Here is a 17046-nt window from a genome sequence, read left to right as displayed (position 1 = left end):
CCCTCTTTTTTTATTTCATCTTCCCACTTCTCCCCTTAACTGTCATCCTTCCACTCTACGAGACATGTTCACTTTGATTCACCATTTATCTGCTCCTCCAGTCAAGTTCCTTCTCTCAATTCCCAAATGCTTTGAACTACTCTGTCCACTTCTAAAGTTCACTTTATTTTCACATCTGTAAAAAGGGATGTTTATACAAAGGTGCTTCCATAAAACAAGCAGACTTCTGAAGATGAAAAGAGGATATTTAACAGTCATGCTACTGATAACCTGAATAACAAAGAGGCGACAGTTGAAATACTTGTTTTTCTTAAGGCCCTTCTTCAAAAAGCTTAGATTCAATAACTATATGAGAATAAAGCAATAGCGCTCTCTAGTCCTAATCTCAAACCATGACAGGTGTGAATCTTCTACAGTGTATGTTATTGCAGGACAAAGAACAGATTAGAGATGTGAACACAGACCAATAATTAACACCACAAATGACCAACAAATACAGAGAAAGAATTCAGCCAAAGCACATAAAACGTATAAAAGTAGAAAGACTGGTAACGTCTGTTCTCTTTCTCTTACCTGAACAAGAGATACTATAATAAAAATGAAAGCTACTATCTACAAAGGAAAAGTCCTTTAGGACAATTAGATTAGAACTCTCTGCTCAAGTTTTTGAGGACAAGTCTCAACAATCAACAATCCAGATGTTACTTTACCAATGCAGATGCATGGGGTCCCAACAACATGCTTCCCCTTGCTTGACAAGGGTTGCAAAATCAGCCTGACTCAATTTACACAAATCACACTTTGCAACAAAAGCATCTGATCAAAAAGCTTAAGCATATCAAATACAGCAATAAAAACAAAAGCACAGGAAACAGAAGCTTCTGCAAAGAATGGAAAATAAAAATAAATTTGGAAAATACATCCTTTACCAAGCATTTTTTCTCTCAAGTTAAAAAAAGTATTGTTGAAGGAATAAGCAAGCCACTTGTAAATGTACAAAATTCAGAATGGCTGTGGTCTGATATGACATTTATCTTCACTCATGAGTAAACACTTGCTAACTCACTTGTGGCTATGCCACTTGTGATTTATCAGTCTACTCACTCCTGAAGATAAATGTCATATCAAACCTCAGCTATCATGTAATCTGGCAGCATTAAGTTACAATGTTCATGCTTTTATGGGCCTAGAATTCGTATTTACTATTACAGCATGGTAAACAATGGTAAGTCACCATTTTTCAACAGTGCCTTAAAATGTGCATAAACAATTATTTTTCCTCCCAAATAAAAAAAATGTACTTTTTAAAAACTCAGCACATAATTTTTAATGTTAATATGACAACAATATTGTTCCATTGAATATATGTTTTCAAAGAAGCAATGAAGAAAAATAAAGCCAAAAGCCACTGGATCACTTGTCCCACCTGCTCCCCAATTTATTATACAATTCTTCCTACAGTATTTCACCTGGTCTAATCTTGAATGTTCTCGATGGCTTTTCCACCACTGCCTTTGGGAGCCTGATCTATTAGCTAATAATCTGTCTTACTGTAAGGACATTTTGCCTTATATATCCTGCTTAAATCCTACTTTGCTTAATTATATCCTGTTATTTATATTTATACTCTCTTAGACAGCTCTAAGTAATTTATCGACATACTTTGATGTTTAAACCCTTAAAATATTTATAAAAGTTTTTTATGCTTCCCTTTAGTCAGTATTTAACCAAATTATGTGTGTTTAATTCTCCTAAGCTTTTCTTTTGTCTTTGCTTTCAAGTCTGTCCTTTAATTGCCATCTTTTGTTACTGGTTTCCAAACAGCATTTGTTGCCAATATCCTCCTTATATTAGGGTACAGCCCACAAAATTCTGAAAGTAAAGTCCACGATAACAACTCAGAAAACTACTAGGCAGTATTTCAAATATGCAAACAATTTGTTAAGTATAGGCTTTGCTCCTGTTAATGGATCCCAGACATCTACTACTCAACAGCCATTTTTATTTAAATTTTATTGTACACCAAATTCCAAGTCAGCAACTAGATCTTTATTAGTTCATTAATAGAAACTACTCCTTTTATCCAAATAGCCATCTTTCACTCTTCCATTTCTAAGCTGCTTTGCACACAGGACAAAAAGAAAATTATTTCCTGTGAGTCACTAAAATGTGTACAAATTATGATCATTCAACAACAAAAAACTGATGCCAGAAAAAGCTTCAGTAGAGAATTAAAAAGCAAAGTAGAACATCCCCATATAACTTAATGCTTATTCTGCTGTTGTATCTTGTTTCCAAATTCCATTGCTCTATCTCACCTTTTGGGAGCCTCCAACCACCATGTGAGTCCCTGGAAAAGTGTTAAGTAAATGTTTTAGCAAATGCTGTTCTACTGTAACCTAGAAGATGGCGGAACGTCCCCTCTGGACACTGTGCACAATTTACTGCAGCAACAACAATCCAGATGTATTTCTACACATCTTTCCTAAACCGAGACCTGCACAAATCTTTATAGAGCTTTGCATATAAATACATTTGTTTTAATTAAGATGGATCACTTTGAATTTCTTACTGTTTCTTTATAATTTAAATTTAGTAATTGGCTTCAACCTCCAGGAGTACTTTCTCCTTACGCTGCAGTGTCAACACAACATATAAAGTGCTAATTGATCTCCATTGCTCATCAGTCTACTTACAACTTTAACACGTTTAATAAAGAACACCTCTCTTATTCACAGAAATTTTTTCTGCTGTAACACCCAGAACAAGACAGGTAATGTTTGCGCATGTAGGGCTATATAGAGCTCCTGCCCCCTAAGAATGACAATTTAGACAAACTTTGAACATTGCACTTAGAACAATTAAAAAAAATCGATTGCTGGCTTATCTCATTAGTGTCTTATCAATAAAATATTAGCCTAAGATTATTCCCCGTTTCCCTAGCTAGAACTAGTTACCAGAACTAACAGCACTATCTAGCTCTTTAGAGCATAACTTTTTCATAGTTTTGGAACATGATTCCAATACTTTACAAAACAGATAAATAGAATAGTCTCTCATCTCCACTAACACTATACATTTTAATGCTCCACCGTGCAATCTACACTGCATGCTAAACAGCGTACATGGAATTCCCGTGTTGCAAGATACCTCAATATAACTGGAAGAAGTATCATCACATCTGACCCCTCTGTCAAACAGAAAAGTCAATAGAAAGGAACAGCGAACAGATTCTCCACATTTTAAAAGAAACTAGACTACTGTAAACTGGCTGATATGAAAGGATCTATATTCCAAAACAGGCTTGCCCTTCTGCAGCTGGACAGTTTGCAAAGCCAGCTGGAACTCTCTCCAGTGAGCTTCAGGCTTGGAAAATCTGGAGCTCAGCCAGTTTCCTCCATCAGTGCTGGCCACCCTTAGGCAAGCCAGCTGTAATCTTCCTCTTCCGGACAAGTTCCAGGCAAGATGGCCAGCAGCTCTTTGCTGTGCTCTGATTTTGGGGAGCACTAAGAAGTGCTAAGAGTGTGATCACTGTCACCAGAAAAAAGTCAATACTTACAAACAATTACTAGTGTGATATGGTGATGCTCCTGGGTTGTTTGCTTGGCACCTGAGTTGATGGTTGTAGTGGTATGTAAGATGTTTTTTCATGTAGTAACTCTTACTGTCTGATGCTGCTTTGGTCTGTATAGAACTAATCTGAGGGCCATTTAGAAGTGCTTGGTTAATGTAATGTTTGGCGCTATTAACTAATTACTGATAAATTGAAAGCAAACCCAGAAAGCCAGTTTTGCAATAGTCAATAAATTATAATTTTTAATGTATTAAATTGTCCCTAAATATCTTCTAGAAAAGGAATAGTATTAAGCATAGTTTTGCTCTGTGCAGTTTGCTACCTTTTGAAAATGTAGCGGTCATTTCACATACCCAGTAAGAGGAAAATTCAGTCCTAGACCTATGTATGACCTCCTCACAGACAGAAAAGCAACTTCTTTTGCTCATCAGCTCAATCTCCACAAAATATTACTTTAGAAGTTTTCAGTTCCCTCATATTGCATAGGTATGTTGATGACAGAGCAAGTCTTCACATTGTTAATCTCTACTCAGGTTAACGTCACTATTGCTTGCTTTCAGTATGCATTGACATGTGACAGAGACACACAAAAGGTGTCTCTCCCATAAATTTGACTTTAGCCCATTCAGAAAATATTCCACAAGAACTGTAATCATAAGAGTAAGAACTTCTGTGGACTTACTGACTTATTTTTCTACAACAGCATTTCTCAAAAGGTGGGGTGCAACCTGTCTAGTAGGCACAGGAGTGTTTCAAGTGGGTTGCAAAACACTGGAAAAAGCTGTGTTAACCTGGCAGTAGGTTAGTCCTAAGATTGTGACATAAGACAAGGCTAGACTTCCTGGCCATTAATGTTTATACTTGTAAGGAACCTGTCAGCTGCTGTCAGAAATTTGCTTTCCCCAGGACAAGGAGCAATCGTTACACCTACTGCCTGTAATTACAAACAGTTCCTATCCGCCTACCCTGAAGAACCAAATCTATTGTCAATTCAATCTTACGAAACATGGACGAACCAAAAAGAAGTCACAGAAAGCCTGAGGAACACTTTTCTAATTAATACAACAGACCAGAAGAGGTGGGGAGAACCCATCTTAGGAAAAGAAAGAATTCAAGTGGCTGAACAGAAAGCAGTCAAGTTAAGGTGCAAACTATCCAAGTGTCTCGTGTGTATGACAAAAGCCAGAGTCAGAAGACTTAGCATCTAAGATGTTGATACACATTAAAACTATGCTCACTAAATGATGGTACCATTTTATTAATTTCATTTTAAAGTTAGTAATTTAACTGCTAGAAAGTATTTGCAAGGTTCAAAAGATATAGCTCAGATACTTTCATATTGTATATTGCTACTTTTAGTTTAAAGCAAAAGAAATATTCTCTTTCCACACATCCTACAAATTATTTATAACCTTTATAGAGCCTGTAAACTCAAGAATAGATCACTAAGGTTTTACATTATCATATGTGCATTTCTGAATCTTGATAATATAAATTTTTACTAATTTGATATGCCTTCTGGAACTTGTGAATTTGATTTTGAAACCTAAGTCAAATACTTTACTCATACATACACAGAAACCACAGACATCTTTGCTTGAAGGATGATAATGCCTGTACAAACTCAAGGCCTTGTAAAAATCCTAAATATATTTTAATTACAACTGTAAACAAACACACAAGATCCTGTATAACAGCAGGATAAATTCACCACACTGTCAGTGAGAAACTGGCCGTAGAGCGGCCTTATTGATAGTGCGTTTGAGATTAATGAGTCTAAGCACATAATACTCCAATATGGACAACAATGATATATTTCAGTAAATAACAAAATATGGCGCTATTTCTAACAAAACATGCTGGTACAATACAGCTGTTCTTCTACAAGATTTTATAACTATCCGTAGAAGAGTTTAAAATAAGATAGTTAATTTTAATGTAGGCTAATTTAAGCAAAGCAGCATACCTAATGACATACTAAAAACTATACTCCTGTCTGTAAATCTTGAAAACCTTTGTTCTACATTTGTAATTAATTCAAATTCCACTGTGTTTACATAACAATTACTGTTTTCTAGACAAAAAGGCCAAGAACATACTTTCTTAAATTTAAGCTATGTTAATAATGTTATCTAAACAAATAGTTGAGCAGAAAGGTTGAACACACATGTGAACTGCAATAAAATGAGGTACCATTATATATCACAGCATATGATACAAACAAACAAAAAAGTACTTTCCCAAACAAGCTGCAATAAAAATAACATTGAAAACTGCTATTCAGTTTGTTAAGAAATTCTCTTTTATACTACTGTACCTACCAGTTGAGAACTCTGATTTGACTGTACCACCTTAACCTGAGGAGGCTGCACTGTATTTGATACAGAGACTGTGCAAATGTTGTTTGGTTGCCTTATTCCTATTGTCTGCGTTGTGACAACAGAGGAAATGCTTCCAGAGGCAGATTGAGGTATAACTTGTGATAGCTTGGTTTGTTGAAGTGACTGCTGAGACGGCTGTCCTTGCAAAACTGAATGTTGACTATTCAGTAAAGATTGTCTCAATGCAGGTAGACTTTTCTAAAAACAGAAGAAAGTTTATGAAATATAAAATTTAGCAGATTGACAAAAAATATTTTGCTGTAAACATAATTAAAAGAATGCAGCTTTCTTTCCAATTTTACTGCGTATTCATCAAAAAGAAATGATCGAACATATTTTGTAAGAGGAAAGGTTCAGTTTACACTTTTAATAAGCTCTCAATTTGGATTTAGCAACTCCGTAGATTTTGATGTGCCCTAATTCCACCATAGCAGTAAAATATAACACTCCTCTCCTCAAGACTATCTAGAACTTGTAGCTTAGGTCTTTGGAAGGGCAAAAAATGGAAATAGAAAAGGCAGAACCGTAGGAACAACTGTATTCCCATTGCATGCCAGAAGAAGTAAGCTGCACCAATTTAGTTCTCCTGACATGCCTCCAGTACCTAGAACAAGATGATTTAACTGTTGATGCCCTACAGCAATAGCTGTTTACTGTATTATTACTGATCTAATATATTCTGACTGGATTAGAAAAGTGTAGTATTGTATGCTTCATGTTCAGACCAGTTCAACAAAAAATATGGTTCTAAAAGGCTATACCATACCTTCACAAATAAACTTTTTAAGTGGTAGCAGTGTTCTTTTGAAGTGGTCCCCCCAGGCAGCTGTAGAACGCAACAGTGTTTAGCCCAAGCTACAGCCCTTTCTAAACTTCTAGTATTTATTTAAAAACTTAATGCCTGTTGCCAAGAAAGGACTTCAAAGAAAGGAAACAAGTTAAAACTCATCATGATGCTAGAAGTGACTGCAGCGTAACAGCGGGAAAAGGCACAAATAAGGGTTAATGATAACTTGAAAAAAACAGAAGCAGAAGGAGAGAGTTCTGAAGAAAAGTTGAAGGGAGACAAGAAAGAGAGAAAATCTGCCCTAAACTGAGAAGTTTGGGACTAGAAGAAAAATGCTTTTAAAATTATAGTTGTGGTTTTGTTGAGTCATAATTAAACATGCTTTGCATGTATGTATATAATCTTGCATATGGAAGCTATTGTAGCTAATGTAGAAGAATCAATTAAAAGTTAAATATGCCCCCACGTGTACTAACTTAGGACAATAAATCCATTTGGTATCACATTAGAACTTCTATTACAGATTAATTTCAGATTACAAGTAGGATCAGCTAAACAATTATTTCAACAGCATTATCCGACTTAGTTTTTCATAATCATGGTTACACATGCATTGAAAGTTATCAATGATTCAAATGTAGATTACAAAAACAATATGGAAGAAGCTTATTAAATTACTTGAAGCATTCTATAGAAATAACTTGTGACTCTTCCAAATGTGAGTGCTGTACCTCTTCACAAAAAATGACCTACTACCACAGAAAAGTATATGCATTGTAAGAGTAAAGGATCTCTACAGAATAGACAATGGATGATTTCCAAACTAGGGAGCAACTGCTTTTATAAAATAAATCTAATTACTAAAATGTTCTAGATCAGGGCTACTCAAGCTCTGGCTGACAGAAGCCCTTGGGAGGCAGGCCTGAAGGGCAAAGGAGTCCAGGAAGGCTAGACTTTCTTCAAGAATGAAATGTTAAAGGTGCAGGAGCAAGCCATCCCCACGTGCTGAAAGATGAGCCAGTGGGGAAGACGACTGGCTGGGCTGAACAGAGAGCTTTGGCTGGAACTCAGGAAAAAAAAAAAAAAAAAGAAAAAAAAAAAGGAGAGTTTATGACCTTTCAAAGAAGGGGCAGGCAACTCAGGAGGACTACAAGGATGCCATGAGGTTATGCAGGGAGAAAATTAGAAGAGCCAAAGCCCAGTTGGAACTTAACTTGGCTACTGCTATAAAAGACAATAAAAAAAAGTTTCTATAAATACATAAGCAACAAAAGGAGGGCTAAAGAGAATCTCCATCCTCTACTGGATGCAAGGGGAAACATAGTGACAAAGGATGAGGGGAAGGCTGAGATACTTAATGCTTTCTTTGCCTCAGTCTTTAATAGTAAGACCAGTTGTTCTCCGGGTACCCAGCCCTGAGTTGGAAGACAAGGACAGGGAGCAGAATGAAGCTCCCATAATCCAAGGGGAAATGGTTAGTGACCTGCTATACCACTTAGACACACACAAGTCTATGGGGCTGGGTGGGATCCACCCAAGGGTACTGAGGGAGATGGTGGAAGTGCTCACCAAGCCACTTTCCATCATTTATCAGCAGTCCTGGCTAACCAGGGAGGTCCCAGTTGACCGGAGGTTGGCCAGTGTGATGCCCCTCTACGAAAAGGGCTGAAAGGAGGACCTGGGGAACTACAGGCCTGTCAGTCTGACCTCAGTGCCAGGGAAGGTCGTGGAGCAGGTCATCTTGAGTGCCATCACACAGCATGTACAGGACAATCAGATGATCAGACCCAGTTAGCATGGGTTTATGAAAGGCAGGTCCTGCCTGACTAACCTGATCACCTCCTATGACAAGGTGACCTGCTTAGTGGATGAGGGAAAGGCTGTGGATGTCATCTACCTGGACTTTAAGTAAAGCCTTTGACACCATTTCCCACAGCATTCTCCTGGAGAAACTGGTTGCTCATGGCTGGGATGGGCGTACTCTTCACTGGGTAAAAAACTGGCTGGATGGCCAGGCCCAGAGTTGTGGTGAATGGAGTTAAATCCAGTTGGTGGCCAGTCACAAATGGTGCTCCCCGGGGCTCAGTACCAGGGCCAGTTCTCTTTAATATCTTTATCAATGATCTGGATGAGGGAATGAAGTGCACCCTCACTAAGTTGGCAGATGACACCAAATTGTGCCGGAGTGTTGATCTGCTTGAAGGTAGGAAGGCTCTACAGAGGAATCTGGACAGGCTGCATCAATGGGACGAGGCCAACCGTATGAGGTTCAACAAGGCTTAGTGCTGGGTCCTGCACTTGGGTCATAACAACCCCAGGCAACGCTACAGGCGTGGGGAAGAGCGGCTGGAAAGCTGCCTGGCAGGAAAGGACCTGGGGGTGTTGGTCGACAGCCAGCTGAATATGAGCCAGCAGCGTGCCCAGGTGGCCAAGGTGGCCAACAGCATCCTGGCTTGTATCAGAAATAGTGTGGCCAGCAGGAGCAGTGAAGTGATTGTCCCCCTGTACTCAGCACTGGTGAGGCTGCACCTTGAGTACAGTGTTCAGTTTTGGGCCCCTTGCTACAAGAAGGACATTGAGGTGCTGGAGCGTATCCAAAGAAGAGCAACAAAGCTGGTTAAAGGTCTAGAGAGCAAGTCTTATGAGGAGCAGCTGAGGGAACTGGGGTTGTTTAGCCTGGAGAAAAGGAGACTGAGGGGAGACCTTATCACTCTCTACAACTACCTGAAAGGAGGTTGTGGTGAGGTGGGTGTCAGTCTCTTCTCCCAAGTAACAAGTGACAGGACGAGAGGAAATGGCCTCCAATTATACCGGGGGGATTTAGATTGGATATTGGGAAAAATTTCTTCACCAAAAGTTTTATCAAGCATTGGAACTGGCTGCCCAGTGAAGTGGTTGAGTCACTGTCCCTGGAGGTATTTAAAAGACATGTAGATGTGATGCTTAGGGACATGGCTGGACTTGGCAGTGCTAGGTCAACAGTTGTACTTGATGATCTTAAAGGTCTTTTCCAACCTAAACAATTAAAAAACGATTTAAAAAAAAAAAAAAAAAGCAAGCAGTAAACTCCAGATCAGCTCTGGATCACAAATTTTTTCTCAAACCTAAACCAAGGCCCCAAACACGAGGCTTCCCTCCTGTAGGAAATCCCCATTTCTTACCGTTCTCTCAACCTGTCAGGGAGCAGCCAGCTGCAGCACACAGCCACTGCTCCCAACCATGAAAGCAGTAAGCAGCACCTGGCTGGCCTGACAGAGATGGAGCCTGCACGTAACTTCCAGCCAAGCAGATTTCAGCAGAAACTGGCAGCATGAAATACAAATTGAATAGTACTGCTCTAGACAGGTGAAGCTTATTCCTTTTAAAAAGTATATTCTAAAACTTAATATATTGACATTTGCATTGAAATAAATTTTTCTAAACAATAGTCACATTACCTTGAGGAAAGGTACAAGATATGGCTGAGGAGATGATTTGAGTTCCGATTGAAGGCGGCCTGTAAATTCTTCTGGATCAATCTTTGCATCCTTCAGGAGGAAGAAAAAAAAACGTTAACAACTCAGTTCAGTTGTTTGTGTTTTTTTCCAGATAATATATATCTATATATCTCTAGCTAAACAGGGTACCATATCAAGAAGAACTTTCAAAGCTGAACTCCTCTGTACATATAAAATCCTTCTGTCAAGAGCTAATTTATATATGTAACAATGCCACTCAGAATTCAGGGAGTTCCCTTGGGGATGCACAATTTAAGACACAATGAGATCCCACACACACTCAAGTCTTTTTTGGAATTCCATTCTCTTGCTAACATTTACATAGTGATTTCTTTTTAAAAACATTAAAAAAAAGGTTATTGAAGTGACTTTACAAACTATTATAAAATTTGTCACACCTTGTAATAAGAAAATATCTTTACTTAACTCCAAAACTAGTTTTGAAGGTTCAATTTAACTTAGTTGAGTATGTGTATGTATAAAACTATATAGCATACATACATAAAAACTATACATAAAAATGTATATATATAATTTTCACATACATAAATGTGTGTATGTATATGTGTGTATATACTCGCAAAATATACACTTATAAATATATGAAATATATATTCAGTAGTAAATAACAAGCTCAAAAGATAACTGACAAAATGAAAAATAACTAAATATTTACCAACAAATCCTGAACCAGAGCTTTCACATTACGGGACGTTTCTGGAGACGGTGAATTATGAGAAGCAAGCTTTATGAGGGTAGCTAAAAAGTTTTTGCATTTTTTCACATTCTCTTGCATTTCCTGCAAAAGCCAAAGAAAACAAATATCAGATCCATGCTATTGTCCAATCAGGATCAATGCATGCTCTAATCACTATAAATAGGGAAAATAATGAAATTTTCTAATTCAGGCAGGACATATTTGAAATATATATGCAGATATTTTTTTACTATTACTGCTAGTTACCTGACATTTTTTTCACTTCTTTATGTAACTGAACATCATACCTCACGAACACTAATTAAAAAAAACAATGAAAGAAATATATTTAATATTTTACAGTCTGTTTTGATAAAAATAGCCTTAAATATGAGAAGTAACACAACAATTTGTTGGACGTGCATTCTTCTTTGAGATGCCCCATACACAATGTACAGGGTTCCCCAAGCTATCTTAATTTGTTAATTTATTGATCTGTTATGTTTTGGTACAAAGCAGCTACAGCAGTAAAATCAAATTAGAAATAGTCTTCAGACATCATCATATCTAATCGTTTCTTCATCAGTAGAAAAACAGATGTTTTAATTTTTCAAGCCATGATTTTTACATGGTGTAATTACTCCAAGAAACAGAAACATCACACTTAAGTGTAACCACAGTTTTGAGGCCCAGCAACATGATGATAATGAAGTCCATAGACTGAAGGGCTGACTGTTCTGTCTACAGAAAGAGAATAGTTCTTTCACTACATAGATGGCAGGATGGGGAAAGCTGACAAGTGTTCTTCCTCCATTTCAGAATTTGTATTCCGTTTAGTTGAAATGAGGGGAAGGGTTTCTTGTTTGTAATGTATTTGTTCATCACAGGAAGTGTGCTTGCATGAAGAAAAAGTTCTTTCTGCTTCTGAATAGACCTGAGAAGTTCATAAAGTACCTAGCATTTTAATACTTACCTGTGATACAACTGTAGTTCCGGGTACAGGAGAGCTTGGTATGACTTGGGGCTGTGCTGGTACTTGTGCTGTTGTATGAGGTGGAAGTGGCAGCCGAGGCTGACCCTGGTTTTGTGCTGAAGCTTGAGTTTGTCCACCAGTAAGTATTGCAGGTTGTTGAGAAGCTGATGTTCCAGTTGCTACTGTTGTCTTGAATAAATTTTGAGCACTTGTTGTAGCTACTGATACCTATTAATATTTCATATTGAAAAAAACAGGTAGTTGTCTTGTTTTAATTCTTTTACTCAACCATAAAGTTCTTGAAAGCCTGACAAGAAAAACTTGTTTCCGTTCAAATACAGCCTTACTAACAAAATAAAACCATTGATTTTACTTACCTATTATAATCCTAATTTTGCCATCCTTTACTGAACAGTGAAAGTCCTCATTTAAAGTTCTTTTTATTACACAAATAAATGCACCACTAAAAAATGAGTTGCTACTATCCAGGCCTTTAAGATCATCATGATGATGTGACTTCTGTAACTCAACTTTCTTTAAGTTTGGCCCTTATTATTAACAAGTCAATTCCCAATCATCTGTGGTCACGTCATCAGGTTTACAATTATCTATACCATGGTTACAGTGAAAGCTCAGATCCAGATGTCACAAATGCACCAACACAGCTTCCCAACCTAATTGGAGCCCAGCAGCAGCACAAATGCTTTTGCATCAGTGCAAAGCCCTAGCAAACAAAACTGTCCTGGACCTAGCTGGGCCACACGCAAAGACTGTGCTGCATGCTCCTCAACCTTAGAAGGCTGGAATGCTTATCAGGCTGCACGGAGCACCACAAACACACATCCTCACCATCCAGTTCAGCTCTCATACTTTATCTGACCTAACATGCTGCCTTTCCAAGCGCCAAAAGGTCTCAGACAGACACACCAAACGGGTCTGCAGAAGCTAGAGGGCTCAGCCAGGCAGCGTAACAGGCTGAGCACAAGCTATCAGGACCTCCCAACCCCAGCCTGACGGCAGAGCTTTGCTCTAGTGTCTTGGGCACGGATACAGAACAAGCTGACCCAAGCACCTGCACTGCGATGCCACAGGTGATGCCATGGATCCTGTGGCACTGGTGACCACACAGCAGACACCACAGCTCTTGACAGGGGACAAACGTAGTTCAGCACATCCACTACTGACACACTATTTATGCATCCAGCTGATTTAAGTTTTTTCTTTAAAAAAAAAAAAAAGCTTAAAACTGAATCTATACTACTCCCAAATTTTTATCATCTAGGAAACAGTAGAAAATAAGATCTATGCTATCACCTGCATAATACAGTCTGACTATGCATTTGTTATTTATTTCTGGGATTATGTTTGTGATAAAAGCAAACATACGAACATTAAAATTCACTTTTGAAAACACATGTATTTACAAATACACTTTTCTTCATCCATATTTTGCTGTTTATATTCTTACTACTTACTGTGGTATGTGAAAGAATAGAGCCTCCTGGCAGAGTGGCAGCGGACGTAGCACTGACGGGTGTAGCAGTTGATTGAACAACTTTGGCTTGCACTGGAAGTCCTAGACGGACAGTAGATGTGGCCACAGAAGTTGGTTGCTAATAAAGGAAAAACAAACATTTTATTTTTTTTCCTCCCTAGTAACTTGATCTCCAGGACTTTTTAATAATAGTGATTACATGAATAATCATTATTAACACTGAAAAAAACAAAAAAGTATGTTCTTAAACATATATTCACACATAAAGCAAGAATGAGCTTTCTTATGTTCAATATGTTTGCAGTATTTCTCCTAGAAGCTATTTCTCATACAGATATGTGGAAAAGATTAGAAAAAATAGGATGCAACCTGCAAAAAATTGATGTTACATTGATATATTAGTTCAGTTGTAATATTTACATATTAGTATTCATCAATAATAGAGTTTAAATTGCCAGTAACACATTTTGGTATTTACTGGCCTTTCTTTTCTAGTGCTTTTCCTTGAAGAAAACGAATATGGAGAGAAAATTCAGAGAGCAGAAAAATATTTTCAAAATAATTTTAGATTACATTATACAGAAACTAAACTTGCACAGGAGTGAAGTCTAAGCATTTTGAGAATCTTTGTCATAGAACACACACTCTGCAACCAGACAGCAACTGGAACGTTAAGTGCAGACAAGGGAATACCACTGGCTTACGGCCTTGCACTCAGTAGCATACTCTACAACTCAGTAAATTTGCCTCATGCAGCAAACACATTAATTGTTTTTGTAATTTACTTCAATTAGGAAAGAGATTGAAATCTCTTACCATCATATAAAAGGACAAGATTTAGAAATAAAAAACATCTCCGAGAAAGTTGTTATTTACGTTCTAAAGGAATGTAAATACCACTATGGAAGAAATACATCACACAATATGGCAATTATGACAAAAAGAGAACCACTCGTTATTAAAAATGGAGGCCCCACCAGTCTCTTATGACTTGCATTTCTCAATATTTGCATTCAACCACATACTTACAAAAGACAAATTTTCTAGGTGGCTGGAGTAATAAATCATGGACAATATTGTTTCTGACAAGGTAAAACTAATTTTCCTTGATTTACAATTTACAGTTTTATGTCTCTATAATTAATATTTTTGTAAAGAATGGCTTGTTTTAGATTCTTACATTACCTATTAAACCTACATAAAATATTTCTTCAAAGAACATCCAGTATACTTAAGAGGTCTCCAGAAGGAATAGAGGCCCAGGCAGGCATTCAAGGCCCCGAGCATTCCTTACCAATCAGTCCAGCAACATAATCTACTGGATATCAAGCTTCTGTACTTGGGGAAAAAAAGGAAAAGAAAAAAAAATCTACCTGACATCTGAACAAAACCTTTTTTTTGTTTGGATAGCTTTCAAGATTTTTAAAATCTTGACTAGGGATGTCTTCCATACTGAGATAGCCTACAGGCAATAAACAGCATCATCACGAATAGGTAGAATTGTCTGGGTTATTTTTTGGAAGAAGGCTCATGTAAGCTTTTTCTGTTTTTAAATACCATACCTCTTTTCTCCATTGTAAAGAAGATCACTTGCTTCAATTTCCTTAAAATACTGGTTGAATGAAACCATATTTACCTGATGAATGTTTGCATTTAAAAACATAAATACTCTGTATCTTGTTCATTTGCTTATTATCAGTGTTTCCAACCTAAAAATACAGTATGCCTATGTTATCTGCCCCCTTCTTGTCAGTAAGTACTTCCAGAGGTGAGGATTTAGCAAGCAAGCAGATAACCAGGCAAACTTCTGGTAGCTACTCAGTTCCGAGAAAGATCTGCAGCCAGAAATCCACAAATACAGAGCTCAGACTGCTAGCTAGACAATTTTCATTAGCTAATAAATGCCCAATTCATCACAGGAACATACTTGAAAACAAAACTGCATATAATTAAAATATAAAATTTCAGTATCATAACAGCGTATTATCCAACTAAGTATGCAATACATTCCACACGTAGTATTCCACCGTGCCACACCACAGGAGCAAATTGTGCAACATGAAGACTAAATTTACCCTCAGTTTTAAAAATCAATAGCGACAAAAGCCTTTGATACAAAATGGCAGTAAAATCTATTAATGCGTTGGATATGAAGAAAAAGCCTTACTACCAAAGAAATGCAAACAAACTAAGTTTACTAACGTGGTTCAAAAACCTCATAAATGTTAAAAGGTAAGTACAAAATGAGTGGATGAGAAACATAACAAGGAACTAGCCTAGAGAAATTCTTAAGTATCATGGAAATGATCTTCAAATGACAGCTACAAGTTGCCAGAAGACATTATAAGGGCTCCCAACACAAATACTTCAAGAAGAACCGGTAAAAACTATTTAGAAACAAATAGCTGTGTTTTCTATGAAAGGAAAGCTGTAAACAGATCTCATGAGAAATCCATCAAAAAGAAAACAAAAATGATCAACAATATATTAAAAAATCATAACCCAATGTGTCATACTCCTACTGGAACAATCCAAAAGAATTTATGATTTTCTTTAAAGAAAAACTGCTAAGGTTTGGTATGACGCTATCAAATTCCAAAATTACCAAGAGAGACTTAGAAAGGAATGTATTTTCAAACGTAACTGTATTATTGTTGATCAGACACATCACATATTTTTACATTTCCAAAATATATGAAAGTAATGTTTAAGAGGCCTTTTCCCTGTACTCAGACATTAACAGGCAGGAAACTAGAACATGAATAAATACAGTATATAATCCCCTACCAATCTCCACAGGGACACTTGAGAACGCTTGATAGCCTTTTGTATACAGACTTGAGCTGGCTCTGTCCACACAGAGAGGTTAGAAATTGTAAGTGGAGCACACACAGTGCTACTGTGGAAATAAGGATTTCAAAACAGATCTGGCTCATGTCTGGCCAGCTTGGAGGGAGGATGTCCCAAGGTTCATTCCGCCTCCATAAGTCAGGCAGATAATGCAAGCGACCCCAGTTTCAGGGAGCGGTAAGTCACTTCCACAGAGGCAGTCCATGCACATTGTAACTGTTCATGGAACAAGTCAGTGTGGAATTACTCCATCCTGTAAATTCACTCCCTAAATAACTACATCTTAACTTCCCTATGTAGACCTTCTCCCCAGAGCTCCAGCCACATGAATAGAGAGGCAAAGCTCGAGGCATAAACAGGAGGAAATCTCATTGTACCTGCTGTGCACAAACAAGCTGCCTCTATATTCAAAGGAATATCCAAGGCTACATTTGAAAAAGCAGGCCACCTGAATATGGAGAAAATACACCAAAATATCCAGGAATTATTTGTCACTGCCAAGGCAGGACTGCACCAGTTTTAGGGATTGTATTGCCTATTCACAGCTTTATAAAATCAAGACAATTTAAACGCCACAGGTTAGTACACTGATGCATGCAAATCCTTGGAAACAGGTTTGCAGTATACTTGTCTTTTGTACTATAGTACCACCTACTGATGAACACTTGGGGTACCAGCAACAGTCTCTGCAAAGCAAGAGAGCTTACTGTTGACAAGTATGTTGCATATATCATTTCATGATCAGTCCTGTCAATAAACTTGGCCACTATCAATCACAAAAGGAAGAAAGAA

General features: G+C 37.5%; 1 protein-coding gene across 1 annotated transcript in view; it reads right to left on the bottom strand.

The window, feature by feature from the left end:
• The window catches only part of LOC142603683 (transcription initiation factor TFIID subunit 4-like), a 149083-nt gene that overhangs the window by 117739 nt on the left and 14298 nt on the right, over positions 1-17046 (bottom strand). The window contains 5 exon segments of the mRNA XM_075765546.1: positions 5896-6153; positions 10180-10269; positions 10916-11038; positions 11910-12137; positions 13385-13522. Of these exon segments, the coding sequence (XP_075621661.1) occupies positions 5896-6153; positions 10180-10269; positions 10916-11038; positions 11910-12137; positions 13385-13522 (837 nt within the window).

The sequence above is a fragment of the Balearica regulorum genome, chromosome 13 (assembly GCF_011004875.1).
Source record: "Balearica regulorum gibbericeps isolate bBalReg1 chromosome 13, bBalReg1.pri, whole genome shotgun sequence".
NCBI classification, from domain to species: Eukaryota; Metazoa; Chordata; class Aves; order Gruiformes; family Gruidae; genus Balearica; species Balearica regulorum.
This window is presented reverse-complemented; position numbering and strand designations above follow the sequence as displayed.